The sequence below is a fragment of the Curcuma longa genome, chromosome 2, assembly GCF_044706935.1.
Source record: "Curcuma longa cultivar G26 ecotype Majalengka, Jawa Barat chromosome 2, ITB_CL_G26_1.1, whole genome shotgun sequence".
Lineage (NCBI taxonomy): Eukaryota > Viridiplantae > Streptophyta > Magnoliopsida > Zingiberales > Zingiberaceae > Curcuma > Curcuma longa.
In genome coordinates, this window is record NC_133862.1 from 11,486,056 (window position 1) to 11,506,461 (window position 20,406).

Below are 20,406 nucleotides of genomic sequence, written 5' to 3' on the forward strand. Positions count from 1 at the left end.
CGCCGCCATGGCGATTTGGGAGCTCGCCGCCCTCGCCAGGCGTCTCAGAACTCTGCACGTTTACTCCGCTCCTCCTCCTCCTCCTCCTCCTCCCCCCCACTTCCCTTCTCCCTACCGAGTCCTCCGCCGCGGTTCCTCCCAAATCCCAATCCCCTTTCTTCTCCCCGGTCGTGGCCTGTCCGCTGCCGCCTCATTCTTTCTCGTCCGCCCCCGCCGTCCCACTTTCCTCTTCCTTTCCGCTGTTTCGACTTCTGTCGGCGATCCCTTCCCGCGGCACTATTCCTCCACCCCTTCCGACCGCGAGGTCGAGTCGCGGGAGGATCAGCAGGCCCCTACCCCTTGCACCGTCCACGAGGAGCAGGAGGACCGCCTCTCGCAGGCCCAGCAGGAGAAGAAGAGCCGATTTATCCCTGTCAAGGCTTATTTCCTTTGCACTAGGTGCGAGATTCGCTTCCATTTTCACATAGGGGTTGCGATTTTATGCCTTTTGTTTAAAAAAAAAAAATGGTTTCGATGATGGTGGTGTTGAATCGAATCGCAGTATTGACTTGAGGAGCTTGCAGGCCCAGAACGCGTTCAATGTCGTCTCCCCTCCTACCTCTCGCGCCACCAATTACTTGGTACTCAGATACTATGATGCCAAGGACGACCCTCAGGTAGTTACTCTTTTTGTTGATTTTTTGTTTCTTTTATAAATTTTTTCATTCTGTTGAAACTTAGTAAGCAAGCGCTTGTTTGACATGGTTAAACTGTTATATCGAAAACTTCTTTATGATACCATTTCTTGGTAGATGACTACTCAGTAAGGGAAATGTATGCTTAACGTTGAGACCCTTGCTTCAGCTATAGGCAGCAAGGCGTGTTAATTGTCCTTTGTAATTATATTTAATTGGGAGGTCCAGTTACTAGGATTCAATGTAGTTGACATTCAGATCGTGTAATGCCTCTCTACTGTTAAACACTAATATTCATACTTCTCCTAAGTGTGTGATTTGGACGGATGTTGTAGGGTGATTTCCATCTATTTAAACTCCTACTAACTGTTTAGAAGAGTTATAAAAATGACTGAAAGCAAATAAGCAATTCCTGATTTTTTTTTTTGCAATTGTTTATTCCTTCTCTATATAAAAGTAATTAGTCTCTCCTTGAAGAAAGTTAAATATAGAATTTTATCCATTCAAAGTGTTGGAATACATACAAAATCATGGCATCATGTTTCCTTTATCTATTTTGTTTGCTAACTAATCCGGTTACCACTTCGAAGGTTGTAAAACTATTGATGGCATTCAAAACATTTGGATTGTGGAAAATGTGTGGATCCCATTTATCTGTAGGCTTTTGACATTTGGAAATTTCATTATTAGATTGATCTTGATGAGAATTAGGTTCTTGAATTTCCATTATAACCATTAAATTGTAGTATCATGAGTAGAATGAGGAACCTAGATTCCATGGACATACATGTTTCTGTTAACTGAGCTACTGCATTATGTATGCACTGTGACTGCGGCTGTTATTTGCTACGTTTAGGTGCCTTGACCATAATTGAACTTTTTGATTATTGAAATCTTAATACACTGTTTTGGTTCATGAAATCTAAATCTCCTCTTTAATGTAACAGGTTATGGTCACTGGTTTTCCAAGTCAAGGTTCTTGCCATTATATGGTAGTGTTTCATTATGGTTCAGTTGTGTTGTTTAATGTTTCTGATCATGAAGTTGATGGGTATCTGAAGATTGTTGAAAAACATGCTTCTGGTTTGCTTCCAGAAATGAGAAAGGATGGTAAGTGTTAAAAAGTTGGTTATTAGCTTCCTTTCTAAGGGCAAAAACACCACTTATGCATTGTTTTCTTCATACATTGGAATCAGAACACCTTCCCTAAATGCATATATCTTAGGCATGACATGTAGCAGAACTAGTGGAGTGCCACATGACCACAGTACGGTTGAAAATTAGGTTATAGATCACTGTCAGAAAATATTAAAACTGGACTGAACATGTAAATGCTCCTTTCATCATCATGTACCCTCAATTTTACTACAAATGTTACTTTTAAATCCTAGATTGTGTGAAGTTAGGATGTAACCAGAACTCTCAGAGTTCCCAAAAAAAAAAATGCAGTGTTAGTACATGTAAAAGGAAATTCTAACTTTGATTGTCAACTTACTTGACGCAATGATAGCAATGTGAGACAGAGAACTGTAAGAAGGCCTAGAAGGAGATGCCTTATATTCTGTCTCCTTTTTTAAAGAAGAATTTATGAAACGCTTGTAAATTTAGGTGATTCTCGATATATGTCTTGGAGTTCATATTTAATTATCTTGGTTTCCTTTGACATGATACACTAATTTAGTCATTATCTTTTCCCTTTTATTTTTTAGCATTATACTGCCCTAACAAGCATCATTTTATTCAGGATAGATACTCCCAGGGAAAAAAAAGAAATGAAAATCTTATAGTAGTTGTATGGTATAGTTTGAAATTTGAGCGTCTTTCTAGTTTTCTGTTGATGCTTTACTTGCATTGATTTACAATTCTTTCCATTACATGAATCATGCTTTATTCTACTAGGATATTAGGTATGCCCTTTTATAAAAAATAAGATTTATTGTTAAAGTTGAAGAAAAAGCAATGCCTTTTAACTTCCTAAATTTGCTTTGAATTTTTGATACTCTAGATTTTGCAATAGTTGAGAAACCAACTCTTGAGAATTGGATGCAAGGTGGACTTGATTATATAGTGCTGAAGACTTTGAATATGGATGGCATACGAATCATAGGAAGAGTTCTTAGTCAAAGCATTGCTCTAGATCACTACATCCAGCAAGTATGTTGCAAGATATTTATCAGACTCAAATTCATTGATTGCTCATTTGCTCTGATGGAAAACTTATACTGTCATATTTGTTAGGTTGATGGAATGGTGGCTGAATTTGCAGAAATCAACCGTGTTTTGGAGAAGACTGGAATTTCTACTATGAAACGGAAGCAACTTTTCCAGTTAGTGTGGAGATCAAATTCTAACCTGACTGCTGTAATTCTCAAACTCGGGCTTTTTGAAAGGTGACATTTATGCTTTGCATCATCAATTTATCTATACGTTAATATAGTTTCCACAGTTATCTATCAATAACTATCTATTATTTAAATCTATGATATTTCTATCTGGTGATTTTTGCTTCTATCTTTAGTTGTCTTCCATTCTTCCTTTGGAATTTGAATTTCTTTTGCAGAATCATTTCTTGCAAAATTTCATTGACAAAATCCAGTGCTTTTGCTGAATTTTGACATCTGCAGTTATATGTCAGTGCTTGCAATTTGTTTCTCCAATTTGCATGCAAAAATTTTCTCATTAATTCTTTGTTGAGTGAGTAGACTAGAATCAGAAAATATTCAAGATCTATCTCGATGATATTGTGCAATCCTAGATGTGGGTCACTTAATTTCCTGCTATGTATTCTTAGCCTTATCGGATAGTTTCACACTGATTCAATATTTATTATAACTGGAAACTCTTTTATGAACTTATGCTATTCTCAAATTTGCAGTTCAGATATTGCTTGGAAGAATGCTAACTATGCACAGGTATGGGAGTATCTCCGGGATGAATATGAGCTATCACAGAGATTTGAAAATCTTAATTTTAAGTTGAAATTCGTGGAGGTAAACCTCATGCCTTATCATTTCTGTAGTTTCTTAGATTTGTCTGCCAGTGCCAATTTTATGATTTATCTTTTTCTCCTCTTTTGCTAATTTTTTGCTCCTTGTGCAGCATAATATCAGTATCATCCAGGAAATCCTTCAGAATCGAACATTTGTTTTCTTGGAGTGGCTGATCATTTTTTTGATTGCTCTGGATATCTTCCTCTCATACATTAAAGAACAATGCTTCTGCAATCTGACTAGGGCCAGAAACTAGCCGACGACGAACTGTTTATTTTCAATGCTTGGGCTGACGGGCTAAAACGGATTTGCTTGTCATCATCTACCAACGACAATGGTTTGATTTTGTTGAGTTCCAGAAAAACAATATACGATTAACTTTGAAGTCCTAGGTAATTGTTTTTTCTCTTGTAAATTTTGCATATGAAATTTTAATTAAGTGATTGGGTAGGGAAGAGGAAATGAATTGCAATCATTAACGTTGCTGTGCTGCTGAACATGTAGTTGGAATGCTACTGAAACAGAATGTTGTAACCTGTGAAGCAGCGAATTTTTGTTTGTTTCTATAAATCTTTAAGCAGTATTGATATAATCTAATGCAAATTAGGAAAAATAAGTTTTTAAAAATTCTTAAGTTAATTTCTGTATGATCTTCTATCTAGGAGTAGAATTAGTTTGAATGATTCTGGTAATCATTCAAAATTAACTTTTTAATAAGCTTTGTATGTGGTTAATGTTAGAGAGTACAATAATTAGATTACTCTAGTTTTATATTTGATTCATATGAGTTTACTTGACACTTGAGTTTATAAAAGTGTCATATCTGAATAATTTTCTGTTAATGGCTTTTTTCCTTGAGGGTAACCGGCTCGGCTCATGAAAATTTTCTATCGACCACCAGAATAAATTGGAAAGTGCCACAACGGCCAACCTAAACGTCCAGTATTTTTTGATTGCGCTCTTCATTTGGAAGAAAATTTTTATAAATACGTTGTAGTTGAGGATCGTGCGGTGTCTGAATGATAATCTGAATGTCCTACCGTGACACTATGTTCCGGAGATGATTCTTTTATGCTAGATTTATTTTGTGATTGTCTAAATTTTCTATATGATTTGATTTCGCGTCACAATCACTATTCTAACAAACACCATCAGAACAGAGTAAGCATTGATATCGACGTGACTCATTTTTCAAACAAATTAAGTTGACTAAAAATAAATAAACTAAGTCAAACATAAAATTTGTTATCCTATCAATTTTTACTATTATACTATATTATTATTATTATCAAAGAAAGGGACAAATAAATTATTTTATTCATTCCAAACTATAAATTATAACCCACGTATCCATTTCTTACAATTTAATTAATCTTGAAAGTGCATGCAGATTATTCAACTTCAATAATGCCAACGAAATTTAATTTATTTTTAATTTTCTCCTTTCTTCACGGAGCCCTCGGCACCAGGCGAGCTAGAAACGGGTGCTTCATGGCCACAGTGAGGCCCGGTTCTTCGGCCAGCTCCACCTCCTTCCCCGCCACCTCCACCCACCGGAATCTCCACACCAAATTCGCCACCATGTACTGCAGCACCAGCATCGCCATGCCCATCCCTGGGCACAATCTCTTCCCGGCCCCGAATGGCATCATCTTGATTCCCCGGACCCCAGTCAAGTCCACTCCCTCCCCTTCCCCGCCCACCATGAACCTCTCCGGCCGGAACTCCATCGCCTCCTTCCACACCGCCTCGTCCCGACCAATCTCGGCCACAGAGCAGTTCACCACCGCCCCCCGCGGGATCACGTACCCATCCACCTCCCTCTCCTCCGCCACCGTGTGCGGCAGCAGAAGGTGCGCCGGCGGGTGCCGTCGCAGTCCTTCCAGCACCACCGCCTTCAGATATTCCATTTCTTTGATGTCTTCCTCCTCGACCGTTTGTTTGTTAGCTCCCATCACACTCGCGATCTCCGCCACCAATTTGTCTTGCACGTGCGGTTGCTTGACGAGATTGGCCATGATCCATTGCAACGCGGCGGAAGTGGTCTCGGTGCTCGCGTTGATGAATTCCGAGCAGAGATTCACTATCTCCTCCTCGGTCAGCCGACGTCGACGTACCTCGTCTTCGAGCTCGACGCCGAGGAGCGCATCAAGGTATGATGCCATACTTCTGCAACGAGGTATTTCCTTAACCGCAAGCTGATCCCGGCTGCGAGCTCGAATGATAGGGATTAAAAGATCATCGAGCCGCCTCCGGAGGCGGATCAACTTCATCCATCTCCTCCAGAACACAACCAGCACAATCTTGGGCAGTAAATTGAAGACGCTGAGCTTAACTGCGAGGCTTATTATTCCGACTTGAGCCTCCCTCACCGCCCACAACGTACTCTCCTCGAGCTCCTCGCCGAAACAGAGCAGCGAGAATAACCGAAACAGAGCGCGGGCGAATATCTCGGTGGGGCTGACTTCGTTCTCCCCGGCGGCGCCGGCCGAGGTGAGGTCGTCGACGAGTGCTTCGAGGGCCCACTGGCGCGCTCTCGGTAGGAGAGCCACGGAAGTGAGGGCTCGACGGAGGAGGCGCCAGTGAGGGCCGTGGTCGGTCATGTTGACTGTGTGGACGTTGCTGCCGAGGGCGCGAGAGGTGCCGAGGGCCTGAGGGCGGCGCGCAAAGGCGGAGCTCTGGTGGATCAGGGCGGCCTGCGCGACGTGTCCATCCATGAAGAAGATGGCGGGGCGGCGGCCGATGTGGAGTGTGACAGTGGGGCCGTAGGCGGCTCGGAGGTGGGCGAAGAGAGTGCCGATGCGTGAGAAAGAGGGTGGAAGCCAGAGGAGGTTGCCCAACAGAGGAAGGGGAGGAGGGCCTGGCGGCAATGATCTCACCTTCGAAGTTCCATTACATGGACGTGGAATTAGTACGAGTGTGGTTAAGCAGTAGGAGAGGGGCGTGATGAGGAAGAGGAAGAGGAAGACGAAGCTAATGGCGTCCATGCAAATGAAGGGAATATTTGGAAATAAGAGAGAGTATAACAATTTTGAAGACGAATTTTTTTTCTCAATACTTAATATCTTTGTTACAACTTGACTTATATATATAGTTATGAAAATTATTTGTAAACTTTATTGTGACCATCCCTTATTGGTTGTCCATGGATCCCATTATTAACAAGCGTATTACTCTCTTGTATCAATTTTTTCTGACACATAACTAAATCTCTTGGCGTACATCTACTTGTTGCTAATAAACCAATAAGAGTATTATTCTGATAAATAATTCGTCTGTAGAGTTCATTCATATCCGAATTCATTAATTTACCCCATCTATTTGAATAATTAGTCTGGAGGAAGAACTGATAATAAACACAAAATCATCCATTCTGGTTCTACATTTGTTCGAATAAAATGTTTAACTAATTTCATGCGTCTAACCAAATTTTTTTTTCTTTTTCTAATTTTTCTATCTTCCCATTCATTTCCAGTGGAATGCTCCTCTTCTCACTCCTGCCATTCTACCAATGAAACTCGTAATAATTCTCAAATATGAATCGACTAATTGTTCTCTGATAGCACTTGCTTTTGTAAAGATTTCTCAATTTTGAAATGTCTGGAAGACTTGGGTACTAAAGAAAAAGTGGTATGTTATATTTCTGGGATTGGATTTCATATTCGAATAAACCTCATAATCATAAAAAGTAGGTTTTTTAGCTATGGGCCTAGCAAAAGAAAAATCGAGATAGGTTCTTATAGGGTTGGATTCCCCCCTTTAAAATCGGACGCGTGAAGATTTCCTTTCATCTGGCTCAAGTAGTTACCTCAACAAAAGAAATTATTTCTTATTTTAATAGTTTGTTTGAAAACCTCTCCATTCTTCCTCTATGTTGTTTACGAAATTTGATTCTTTTGGGATTATAATTGATGGTCATTTCTTAATTCGATCTACTGTAGAACTGGACACGAAAATTTCCTTTCATCCAGCTCCTCGCGAATAAAATGATTCACTTATATAACGTATTAAGATACACACAGAAAAAATAATCCAATAAGATATTTATCAATATTGAATTTATTATTTAGGAAGATGTATTATGAATGTTTTTATTGATGTGTACATTTATGAATTATAGATAATATTTATAATGTTTTTGTATAATGATCCTTAATTTGACCCTTCTCAAATGATGCCAAAATATTGTAATGTAATCTAAAATTTTAGGGGCGAATATTAACTCTTTGCTTTTTATTATTTCTAGGTTAATTCTCAAAATAAATTCATTTTTTCTCGGTTCATTCCGCCATCCCACCCAATGAATTATTTGAATTTATTTTCAGTAGAATCCTATGTGTTTCATATCATTCCTATAGCTTCTCTATTAATGGTTAAGTCTCAACTCTACAACGGAGCTCTCAAAAAAATTTCCCTTCTTGAGTTAATCTACTTACTTTTTATTAACTCGAGGCTCTTTATTATTGAGGTAATTCATATACCATACCTATTGGAATCGTATATCATTGATATTTTTGTTCTTTCTTTCTCTCATCCTTCCATTTATCTTTTTTATCGTTGTTAACTTTTAGCTACCGGCACTAGAAAATCATAAATTAATGGAAAAATTTATTCCATCATTAATTGGGTCTGAGTTCAATCATGATTTTTTTTTCTTCCATAAGCAATTTTTTCTACCTTCTGTTGCTGATTATTTTCTTTCATTTTACTAACTGTGATTTTGTTGGATTCCATTGCATGAACTGACAGGAAATACTATGGCTGAGGACTTTTCTTCATTGCTTATATATATTTTTGAAGGTGTAACGTGTTGAAATTGAATAAGATGCATTCACGTGGTTGCAGAGGAAGATGATGACAAATGAAAATCCATGTCTAAAGAGATAGTGTTTACATTATAATTTTGTGTTATTTTATTATTCTCCGTCGAGCCTTGTATTATTGTTCTCATAGCTTGATGTTATGTTGAGTTTTCTGACTCTTCTTTTTTATGGGTTGCCATCAATACATGTCCTACTATTTATTTTGACTCTGAATTTTTTGAAGAATCATCCTAAATTGCTTTTAAATTCTTGTATTTGAATTTCATTTTTTTTCTTTAGTCGTATTCTTGAGTTTGTGACAGTTGTCCTTGATGTCATTTTCTTTATTACAATTAATTAGAGTCGGCTCTAGGCATAGGCCACTAAGGCCTATGCCTAGGCCCCAATTTCATAGGGGCCCATTTTTTTTTAAATTTTAATTATATATATATATATCTATATCTATATATTTTAAAAGAATAATAAATTTTTAAAATGTCTTTATTAGATTTTGGAGAGATTTGGCATCATCATTAGATTTTGTAGAAATTTGACATTCATTAGATTTCATAAAGATTTTGACATGATTCCAATATATTTAATATTTCTCAATTCTCAAAATTATAATTTATTAGTTTCTTTATATTTCTCTTCTTCCTTCCTTATTAATCTAATAATCTATTTTGCCCAACTTCAAACATTTTACTTATTTGATAACATGTTTTTCTTTCCTCAAGACATTTCCGAGATCATCACAAGGGGTGCAAGAAGAGGAACGATCTTTTATTACAGATTTTTCGGTGATCTTAAAATCTAAAGGTATCGTCTTCCTTATTTCCCTATCAAATTTTTTTTTATACTTCTGTTAATTTCTTATTTTTTATCAATGATTCATGTTGTAAACTTGTAATCTTATCAGTTCACATTAGAAACTTATGATTTATCTTCATATTTCATCTTTATTCTGAATAGTTCATTTTTATTCTCAAAATTTTAGATTTTTTTATTCTGAATATTTCATCTTTATTTACTAAATTACTCTCATATTTTAATTATGATGATATTTTATCAATATAATAATTCTAATTTCACATTTCACAGGTCATTTGTCAAACTTTGAAATATCATCAGATTAAAATTATAAGACATAAATTAGGTTTTATTATTATTTAATTTTAAATTATTTTTATTTTCATAAAATAGTAGCGACTTATATTATTATTATTATTATTTGAATATAAATATGTCTGCTAAAAAATATGATTTTGAATATATAAAACATATGAAAAAAATGAAAATAGAAGAATTTAATAAATCTCAAAAAGGTGCACTTGATAAATTTGTTATTAATAATAAAAATTAAAACTTTAAAAATAATATAATTAAAATTTTAAATGAAAAATCAATTGAAATAAAAGACAATACTGTAGGATAAAAATAATTTAGCAATGTTATCAATTGAAAAAAAAATTATTATTAAAACTTGAATATGAAAATTTAATTAATAATTTTGCATCTCAAAAAGTTAGAAAATTTAATTTTATATAAAAAATTTATTTTTAAAATTAATATTTTAATTTATTTTAAAAAAAATTTAAACCCACCATTGTTTGTCTCAATTCCGAATAAAAAAGGATGAGTAAAAATTTTTTAAAATAATAATAATTATTTTTTTAAAAAAAATTCGCCTAAGGCTTCCAAGAGGCTTGAGCCGCCCCTGCAATTAATGTTGCAAGTATCATTATGCGGATGAATATTGAGTCATGCTAACACTCCACACTTAACGCCATGATACAACTCAAATCAACGTGAATTGAAATGATGTTGCCTTCATCTTTTTCCCCACAAATTTTTATAATTAACTTATAGATAACATCAACATTATCTAATATTAAAAAAATAACTATATTACATTGTTTTAAAAGGTAGCCACCTTGGTGGTTTGGGCAAGAGACGCCCTGATTTAGTTTATATGGCGAATATTATCATAAGAATGAAAATAAAAATAATAATAATAGGAGATATTTGAGAGAATAATTGTGAGTGTAATTTCTTATTTTGCAAGGTTGGTAAAGAACAGAAAAGCTTGCCTGCTGAGTTTCTCTGCCTAATATATTATCAGGCTGGGAATAAACTCCTTCATCTCATTGAAAACAACACCTGAAAAGAAAAGAAAAGTTCCATCAGTAACGAAAAGAAAAGTTTACTTGAGAAACATTTTAATTTGGAAATAATAAGAACAAAAAAAACCCTTTTTATGAGATATGTGTTGGAAAGAATTTTTTTTTTTGTAGAACAATGAAAAAAGAAGAAAATTTTAGTGGAAAATTGAGTTGCTATAGTAGAGTTTGATATTCTTTTTTCTATATGAAATGAGAGTTACAATTCAAATATATATAGACTCTCATGACTCCATTACATTCATTGAACCAATGGCAGAGTCAGAAAATGGGTAGCCTCCGGACTAATCCCGAGCTCCCCGAGCTATCTTCTTTTCTCTTTATATTTTTCAATTTTTCTATCATAAATTTAACTAATAAATTCGTCAGGCCCCCGGGCTAAAGCCCGAGTAGCAAACCATTTGGCTCTGCCCTTGCATTGAACCATAAAAACTATTACCCTATGTTTACTTCATACAAGGGATGAAGAAAAGAAAGGAATCCCTAGGGAAAATAAATCCCTAAGGAAGGAGAAAAGAAGGTAAATAAAATCCATCCTTTCATTATGTTTGTTTACCTTGGGTAAGGAAGGAAAATTAAAAAAATCTATATTGTCCAAAATATCCATCTTCTTCTTCCTCCCCCGCTTCGCGTCCAGCCGCACTCTCTCCCTCGCCCCCACCGGCCCGCCCCCGATCGCCCTCCACCTTTCCCTGCATCACCGCCGAAATCTGCGTCCTCTTCCACTTTTCCTCCTTCAGACAACGCTGCAGAGGCGGCGGCGGAGGAAACGGGCTGCTGATTTGTGGGCATGAGGCAACGGACGAGGGCCACAGCAGCTTCGGGAGGGAGTGGGAGGGGAGGACTGAAGCTGCAGCGGGCGCACCAGGCAACAATTGCAGACTTGAGGGCGCAGTTGCGGATAAGCATGGGCGGCGGCGATAGGGCTATGTGGAGGCCCGGCGGGGCGAAGGCGAGGTCGAGGCAGGCCTGAATGCAGTTGCGCTCGAAGGTTTGACCGGACGGAATGATGACGGGCTCGCCATCATGGAGCCGGAGATGGGGCAAAGACGGCAAGTCCGCCGTGAAGGACGGCGTGGGCGACGCCGAGGCGGCGGGGGACAGCGAGGCGGCTGAGGAAGAGCGGCGGAAGGAGAGCTTCCACCTTGGCAGCCTGGTGTTGAGCTTCCACCTTGCCGGTAGCTTGCTGTTTGGGCGAGGTCGGATCTGGAAGCGCTGGATCGCCGGACAACGACGTGGAGCTTGCTGTTTGGGCACGTCTGTTGTTTGGGCGCAGCTTCATCGCGAGCAGGGAAGAGAGAGCAGGGAAGAGAGAGGATAGTTACGTCTTTTTTTTTTCCATCCTTGCGTTCCGCCCGATTTGGAGGGGAGCGATTTTGACAGAAAATCAATCAACAGATGGATTAACTTTCTCTCCCTTTCTAAAAAGTTAGAAAGGTAAACGGTGGATGCATGCATGCAAAGGAAATGTTTCCTCAGTTTTTCTTTCCATACTTCCAAGTAAACTGGGCATTAGTGTTGATCTTTTTGAATATAGTTATGTCTTGAAAATAACATAGCTATTTATGTCCTTTAGAATTTTCATTCTTTTTAGATTCTCAATGCGTGTATTAATTCCAACTTTATGTTTTTGAGAATTGTTATTCTCTTTGGATTCTCAATGAGTGCATTAATTCAAACAATATGATCTTCTTCAGGATGGTTAAGTTCATAATGCCAGCCTTCCTGTTGAAATGTTTGAAAGCCCTCAATGCATTTAGGAAAAAAAACAACATCCAAGTACACATCAACCAAATTGTAGATATATATCCTCATAAGAATTTCAATCAGAGAAATGTATACATGATGCTTTATAAATACCTTTGTATTTGTTGAAGCTACTGGATAACATTACATGTAGGATCTGGATAGGTAAATGCGTTTAGAAAAGTATGCAAAAGCACACTATGTTCAAGTAGTGAGGTATGCCAGTTGAATCATTCATTACTGCCAATAAATTAAAAGAAAACACAATGAATTTGTCGTTTCACTGAATCATCACATGTTACAATCTCGTTCAATCATTTCAATGTAATATGTCAAACTGAATAAATCCTGAAAGTAGCTTAATTGAAATTACATGTGTCTTGTAAGTAACCAGCGGGAGGCCTCGCCGCTAGGCTGCGGCGGGGCTTGAGGTCGCACTTGACTTCTTGTCTCAGTCGCCTTGCGCAGGGCTTCTCATCCCTGGAATGCACAAAACCCTTTCGATCCACTTTCGTGTGTCCTTCTCGTTTCACCGAAGTATTCGCCTGTAGCTTCTCATACTTCGAATGCACCGAACCTATCGACTATTTTCCTATGTCATCTTTCTCGCTCGCTTGTGTCTTCTGTTATGGTATGTATGTTCAAGTCCCTATATATTTAGACACACGCATCAAATATAATAAATACTTAACTTAAACTTATTTGACAATACATCAACACACCATCAGGTATTAACAATCTGCCCTTTTCGATGAATTAAGTTTAGATTATGGTTAAATTAACAAAATAAGTATATAAAGCATAATGCAATAATTTTTTTTTAAAAATTCTAACTTCCCTACATATATGTTGAATTTTTTATTTTTCTTTCCCTTTTAACCGCAACAAAAATTGAGGTTATATAAAAAAATTTGATAATAAGTATTGAACCATAGAAAAATCTTAAAATGTTATCAGATATAGTGCATACTATTTTCTATCATGAGAAATTTATTTGCACCGAAAATTCATTTCCCTTAATTGTCTAACTTCAATACACATGATTGTCTTTGAATAATTATTAAAAAAAATATTAAGCTATCAAAAAATTTTAAAATTTTAGATGCTAACATATAACAGTGCATATTATCACAGAAAAATAGTTTTCATAAAAATTTCATATAGAACAAAATTATTTTTGCATATTGAGTTAACTATATGTTCAAAAAATGTTACCTTCTATGGTTGAAATTTTTTTAAATAGTTAAAATTGATTTTAGAATCCTAAATAAATTTAAACCTATTGGATTTATCAAATATTTTTTTTAGAATAAATAATTTTAATACTTTTCTAATTTGACCCTTAAATTTTAATAATTATATTTTGGTCCTCCATAGCCTAATCCTTGTTAAAATTTTATTATTTGGTTATTTAACATGAACCAATAGAAATTTTTCTAATTTGATTTTTTAAGTTTCTATTTGTTCCCTTAATTTTACATTTTAACTTTTTCAAGTTCATCCTTAGAACATGAATTTTTCATTCTATTTTCTAATTATTTTTTAATTTATTTTAATTCCATGTATTTATTTCTAATCTTATATAATGATCTCGACAATATTTTAATAGCATCATAAACTTGATCTGAGGGTAGTTGTCTTATCTCACTTATCATGATAGATTTGTTTGTTGAGGCTCCACCTGCACTGTTGCTCTCATCGCTTAATGTCGAATTTTTTGACTCTTCTTCTTGATGCATTGACATCAGTGCAAGCTCCGCTCTTTGTTCTGACTTCAAATCTTCGAGGAGTCAAGTTACTTTTAAATTCTTGTGTTTAGATTTCATCTTTTTTTCTTCTTTTCTTTGATCATCTTCTTGAGTTTGAAACAATTGTTCTTGATGTGACCTTCTTTGTCATAATTAAAGCATCTTACTCTTCTTTTCTTCTTCAACAGTCTTAAGGTTTGTTTCTTATCAAACTTGTTAGTTTAAAAAAATTTCTTCATTTTTCTTATCATATAGGTTTCTTCTTCATTTATCTTTAAGGATGTGTTTGAATTTGAGTCGCCCTTCTTAGCTTGTAGAGCAATGTTGTTGTTTGACTTTTCTATGTCTTTAAATTCTACACATCGAGATTCATGCACTCAAACCATTGTTTCTCCCTTCTCTCATTGGAGATGAGTCAGTTAATTCCTCAGTAAATCTCTTTCAACTAGTTTTATTTCTGAGGTCCCCTCGTGAAGTTCTAGGAACTTTTCTCAGAGATCTTTGGTTGAGTCATAATGGCTTATCTGGTTAAGCTCCTATACTAGTAACACATTAAGAAGATAGAACTCTACCTCAGAACCATGTCTTCCACATGAATCTCGTGCATGATCACCTGAAGCTCCTGGACTTAGCTGGTCACCATCTTGGAGTCAACCTTTTTGTAGTCCAGGAATCAATCCAGGATAAACTTTTTGGCTTCGCATCCTCCATCTTGTACTTCATGCCAAGGCCTCTCATACCTCCTTAGTTGTTCTCTTTGTACTATACATAACATACAACGAGTCAGTAAGACAGTTGAGAATGTAGTTTCGACATAGAAATTTAGAATAAGTCCATGCCTCCACTGTACTGATGGTTTGGACATCAGTAGCATCCTCATCATGCTTGGGAGGTTCCTTGGTTAAGAATCGAGCTAGATTCAACATTCAAGTAGAAGAACATCTTATACTACCACCATTTGAAATTCAACTTAGTGAACTTCTTTACCTCTTCCCATGATTGATTGTATTTTTTTCAGTTGGGGTGGAAGGGGCCTTCATGTGATGAGTCTGTTGCACCTCAACATTTTTCGTGCTCATCTCAACAGAACATAGTCTATTTTAAGATTGTTGGACAATCTTTGTTGGAAATATCTAAATTTATAAAAAATCAAATTCAGACTTATCTAATAAGATGACTTGAGCGAATAATTTTAAACAACAAGAAAGGATGAGCTGCTTAGGATGGTTGCCTTGTATGGTCGAGTTGACTTGGCTAAGCTATCGAGTGTCGACTATCAAGCTTGGGATAATCTCAAGCTACTTGTGTAACATAATTTTCTTAAAATAGATTCATTCACTTGGGTAAATTTTGTCCCGATTGGTCCAACATTCAACACGTGTAAGTCATGCTTGTAGACAAGTCAACTTAAATTAGTACAATTCAGGCCTTGAATTTGCACTCCTTACACATCCACACTTGAGAGAGCCTTTTTCCATATATATGTTCATAACATTACTACATATTATGCAACATAAACTAACAATAAAGCTATAAGACTCAATATGGGACTAAAAATCCATATACAATAGAATCTTTTTCATCCACCTCTTCTTGTTTGTATTCAAATTTCCAACACAATCTAACTCCAATTTGGATATTGTCAATGTGTTTTTTGCTCTCAAACTTTCTACAAATCTTATCTAATTCAAGGGTCCATTTGGCTTGATTTTGTCATATTTGCTATCTCGGACATGTTACATTTTTCCGAACCATCCATTCTAGTGGTCTAATCCAGTGTTAAACCGGCGATGCTATTCGAAACTAATCATGCTATTTCATTACTCAAACTTCCTGTGATGCTGCTTGAAACTAATGTTGAACCTGTTATGAACATGATATGCTGAAACTGTCTGTTTTAGAGGTCGAAATCCAGTGTTAAATCTGCTAGTTGAAACCACTTGTTATGAACCTGTTATGTTGAAACTGTAATGACTAATGAAGTTCCCGAGGCAATGGTGCAACAGTAAGACATCGAGTTGTGTAAAGATGTTAAGACGTATTTGTAAGAATTTTCTTTCAAAACAGTCAATCTGAGCCATGGCGATGGAAAATTGAGCCGACCATAGGGCAGATGTGATAAACAAAATTTAACCAAACAAACAGTTAACCCTAGCATTGTACATACACGAGAAAAAAACGTTATTCCAATAAATTCTCCTTTATTTAAAAAATATATATTTAATTGAATTTACCATCTGCCATTGACTACTGGACACGTCAGTTCACTTTAGCAAAGTCAACGGCCAACAGTTGGCACTTTCTCACACACTTCCTCTCTATTTCGTGGTTACGCTAACTAATCTTCACATTAACTTCTTATTATCCTTTTTTTTATCTCAATTAATTGTCACTGGAACAGCCGATTAACGCTATTAATTAATCACTACTCATCACCTACCGCTAGTCGTCGTCGTCTATATGTACACTCCTTTTCTCACAAGCAGTTGCAGAAAAGAAACAACACAAAAACACTTCACCGTTGAAGAAGAGGAAGAGGAGGAGAAGAAGAAGAAGTGCAGAGCAAGCAGTGAGGCAGCGGATTTGAGGAGGAGATGTGGCGCAGTAGCAACGCCCTGATCGGGGCCATCAACTTCGTGACGTTCCTGGTGTCGATCCCCATCCTCGGCGGCGGTATATGGCTGAGCGTCAGGGCCAACAACACCGACTGCCTCCGCTTCCTCCAGTGGCCCATCATCATCATCGGCGTGGCCATCATGGTCATCTCCCTCATCGGATTCGCCGGCGCCTGCTACCGCCTCACCTGGCTCCTCCGCGTCTACCTCTTCGTGATGCTCTTCGTCATCCTCGCGCTCCTCTGCTTCATCGTCTTCGCCTACGCCGTCACCGACCGCGGCCACGGCCAGGTCGTCATGGATCGGGCCTACCTCGAGTACCAGCTCAGTGACTACTCCGGATGGCTCAAGGACCGCGTCTCCGACCCCGGCTACTGGGTCAGGATTAGGGTTTGCATCCGCGACAGCCGCGTATGCCCTAAATTGGCCAGGTACGTCCGCAATTCCATAACGGGCTTGCCCCAACCAGAGCCGGCGGAGCAGTTCTACCGCAGACAGCTTTCCCCAATCGAGGTCAGTCATATTTGCCTTCTTTCATTGCTTTTTTAGGAAAATTTCTACTCCAAACAGCACCAAACAAGAATTAGGCATCTTTTTTTTGTGAAAGATTAGGTTTCTAGGGATCCCTGAATTTTGAATTTATATAGATTTAGCTTCGTTACTACAAAATCTGCTTTTTGATGTTAACTTTGCTTTTATCATAATTGATAATTAAGCACAACCTCAGTGAAAGAAAAACTATCAAAAAATCAAACTATTTAAAATTTTTGGAAGTAATCAGTTACCTAATAATAATTAACTACCTGCACAAAAGAAAATGAAAGGGAGAGATGGTTTTCTGTTCCTAGGAAAAATTTTATTATCAATGGCATAAGGATGTGATAATCATAAAATAAAGATGTAACATATTCGTTTGCCTTTTTTTTTTTTGTTGCCCCTCCTTCAAACAGAGGCAATTCCAAGGATGGACATATGATGCTTTCTCTTCCTCCCATTAATTCCTTCCAAGCAAATACGGTATTTTAACTAGTTTTTCCTCCCTTTCTCAACCCTTCTCCCTTCCTTTCTTTTCCACTCGAGTAAACATATCGTTAGAGCTCTATCACTAAATTCCTTATTCATTTTTTTTAATCAAAGATGAAAGGGAAAAAAAATCCTTCTTTTTGGTCCACTAAATTCGTCACCCATTTCCTATCTGAAAAAAAGGAAAACTAAAAGAAATTATCAGGAAGAGTGAAATTTGTGGCTCTCATTAGAGGTCCAGAGCACATGTTTATTTGTCTTTTTTGTTTGGTTTGTTCTATTACAGTTTCAGATTCCACTATAACAAATGTTTATGCATATGTATAGTGACTTCCAAATAAAGTTGGGGAATCATCTCAAGTCTTAACAACATAAACATCAACAGTAGTAGCTAGAGGGTGACATCTTAGACCTTTAATTACATGTGGAGGTGGCAATCCTTAGTAGATAAGTCTTCAAGCACCAGTAGAGCTGAAGTATATATGACAACAACCTCTCCGGAGAGGTCTTTTTCTATGCTTTTCTCTTTGTCCCAGCAATCAAAAAGGACAACCAACATGAGCGCATGATCTAGAAATCAAATTGTCCTTTTCCTGCTGTGGGACAGCACACGGGAAAAATATCCAATGATTGGATGGTTTATAGATTGCTTTCTTAAAGATAAGAAAGAAATGTAGTGAACAACACATATCATAGAAAAATTGTTTAGCTTAGGCAATTTCTTAGTTATCAACCTTCTTCACTTTCCCCCCTTCCTAATCAATTAAAACATTTGGGGTGCGGCTGGTTCATTGTTTGATTGTAATAATGGAATAGAATAACTATTGGAATGGTTCATTCTATGTTTGACCTATTCAGTCCACCTAATTCTTCTTATCAATTTAACTCATTTATGTGATTTGTTCCTTGGACTGTAGGGATTCCTACACTATCTATGTAGACATGGTGCAACATGATTATGAGTAAAATGAGTTCCAGCAGGTGGACTCACCTACAATAGCAAGTGAAAGAAGAAAGAGGCAAAGGAAGCTAACCTACTTGAAGGTTCACTTCATGTGGGAGGTAAATGGATATCGAGTTTGACAGTTGTGTAAGGTGTTGTCTTGCTCATGCCACTATGAAAGGAAGAGGAAGGAGATTGTGCAATTGCTCAGTCATGCGCGACTGCATTAGTGAAATGAGGAGCTCACATTGAGTGAATGGGAGAATAAATCAGTCAATTAGCTTAAAAATTGCGATACTTTAAACTTTTAGGCCTTTTCAGATGCCCTCAGACTTTAAAGATTATATATATGGGAAATTTTAAAAAAGTCTCCCCCATAAAAGATTGCCCATACACTATAAAGATTATATAAATTGCATACATTATGTACCATAAACATTATATTCAATTTAAATTTTCTTATATAATATCATCCACATTATTTACTACATATACTTTATTCATTAATAGTTGTATATTTGAGAACCGTTGTATCCCCATACTAGTACCCTAAATATGGATCTTCTTTTGATATCCTTGTGTCCCCATTTTGCAAAATCACATGATGAATTCTTGAATCCATACATGGGATACTTGTATCTAAGTCCTAAAGGTTTGCTCAGTCTTCCCAATTTGCTTTGTGCAGATACATCCTACATGCCTATTTCGACCCGCTTGGTCATTATTAGTCCATTCCATCCTGCCAAACGCCCCTTTATTGAATGGAAAGCAGAGAATCTAATCAAAGATCTAGGGGATTGGCCCCCCTGTTTTAAATCTTTAAATGGCATAACTAAGAGGAACTCGTTTTTTCATAAAGGTCAAAATTTCTTTGCAAAAAAAAATCTAATTAATTTCTTTGTTCCTTATTTTATTTGTTGGGAACCAAAGGAAGTAGGCCCACTGGGGTAAACTTGTTTCACTCAAAAACTTATTTTGTATTCCCAAGTTTACTGTTTCACATACATTACAAATATCACTAGTCGTTGATTGCGTGCGCAAGTTGTATGATATTTGTATATAACTTCCTTGAAACTTTTTGTTTGCTCGATCATGTTGGTTCTTGATGTTGCAGTCGGGCTGCTGTAAGCCTCCAACTTCATGTGGCTTTACATACGTGAATGAGACCGATTGGGTCGGACAGCCTTCGCCCACAGCTAATGACATAGACTGCAACCGGTGGAACAACCCCAATCAGCAGTGGCTGTGCTACCAGTGTGACTCGTGCAAGGCTGGGGTTCTTGCTAGCATCAGGCATAGCTGGAGGAAAGCCTCTGTAATCAACATTGTGGTACTAGTAATCCTTGTGATTGTGTATGTCATTGCCTGTGCAGCATTCAGAAATGCAAGGAGGATAGACAATGATGAGCCCTTTGGAGAGAGCAGGGTCAGTAAATCGAGGCCAAGTAGGTTCCATCTTTAGGTAGAAAGATGGAGATTGAAGCTTTTCTTTATGATAGAAGCAAAGAAAGTTGATGCTTGCATCTTGTTGCTTTTGGTTACTAAAGGAGGGGTGGGGAGAAAAAAAAACTTGCATTTTGAGTGTAATTAATGTTTCTGTTGTTTGTATAACTTATGGTTTATGTACTGTATGATTTAAGAAATGAGAGTGAACCTCTGTCTATCTCGGCTGTGAATGTTGTCTT

At 37.0% G+C, this 20,406-nt stretch overlaps 3 protein-coding genes across 3 annotated transcripts; 2 read left to right on the forward strand and 1 right to left on the reverse strand.

Annotated features, from left to right (window-relative positions):
• Window positions 1-7: 7 nt before the first annotated feature.
• LOC141817586 (protein RETARDED ROOT GROWTH, mitochondrial-like) lies at window positions 8-4,210 on the forward strand. The gene is made up of 7 exons (XM_074705225.1): window positions 8-438; window positions 542-656; window positions 1,622-1,784; window positions 2,680-2,828; window positions 2,913-3,064; window positions 3,550-3,664; window positions 3,774-4,210. The coding sequence occupies exons 1-7, from the start codon at window positions 8-10 to the stop codon at window positions 3,918-3,920; spliced, it is 1,272 nt and encodes a 423-aa protein (XP_074561326.1). The 3' UTR covers window positions 3,921-4,210.
• A 902-nt stretch (window positions 4,211-5,112) lies between these two features.
• LOC141821615 (cytochrome P450 89A2-like) lies at window positions 5,113-6,651 on the reverse strand. Its single transcript, XM_074708986.1, has one exon. It carries the CDS (start codon window positions 6,649-6,651, stop codon window positions 5,113-5,115), a length of 1,539 nt encoding a protein of 512 aa, XP_074565087.1.
• Window positions 6,652-16,635: 9,984 nt separating this feature from the next.
• Window positions 16,636-20,384, forward strand: LOC141822299 (tetraspanin-3-like). The gene is made up of 2 exons (XM_074709742.1): window positions 16,636-17,268; window positions 19,836-20,384. The coding sequence occupies exons 1-2, from the start codon at window positions 16,735-16,737 to the stop codon at window positions 20,181-20,183; spliced, it is 882 nt and encodes a 293-aa protein (XP_074565843.1). The 5' UTR covers window positions 16,636-16,734; the 3' UTR covers window positions 20,184-20,384.
• The last annotated feature ends 22 nt before the right edge of the window (window positions 20,385-20,406 follow it).

What these genes read in the sequence shown, in the direction of transcription:
- LOC141821615 (XM_074708986.1), bottom strand. Translation starts at nt 6,651, where the DNA reads ATGGACGCCATTAGCTTCGTCTTCCTCTTCCTCTTCCTCATCACGCCC.
- LOC141817586 (XM_074705225.1), top strand. Translation starts at nt 8, where the DNA reads ATGGCGATTTGGGAGCTCGCCGCCCTCGCCAGGCGTCTCAGAACTCTG. An exon ending in TAGATCACTACATCCAGCAA is followed by an intron (nt 2,829 to 2,912) that starts GTATGTTGCAAG and finishes CATATTTGTTAG; the next exon opens with GTTGATGGAATGGTGGCTGA. An exon ending in AAACTCGGGCTTTTTGAAAG is followed by an intron (nt 3,065 to 3,549) that starts GTGACATTTATG and finishes TCAAATTTGCAG; the next exon opens with TTCAGATATTGCTTGGAAGA.
- LOC141822299 (XM_074709742.1), top strand. Translation starts at nt 16,735, where the DNA reads ATGTGGCGCAGTAGCAACGCCCTGATCGGGGCCATCAACTTCGTGACG. An exon ending in GACAGCTTTCCCCAATCGAG is followed by an intron (nt 17,269 to 19,835) that starts GTCAGTCATATT and finishes TTGATGTTGCAG; the next exon opens with TCGGGCTGCTGTAAGCCTCC.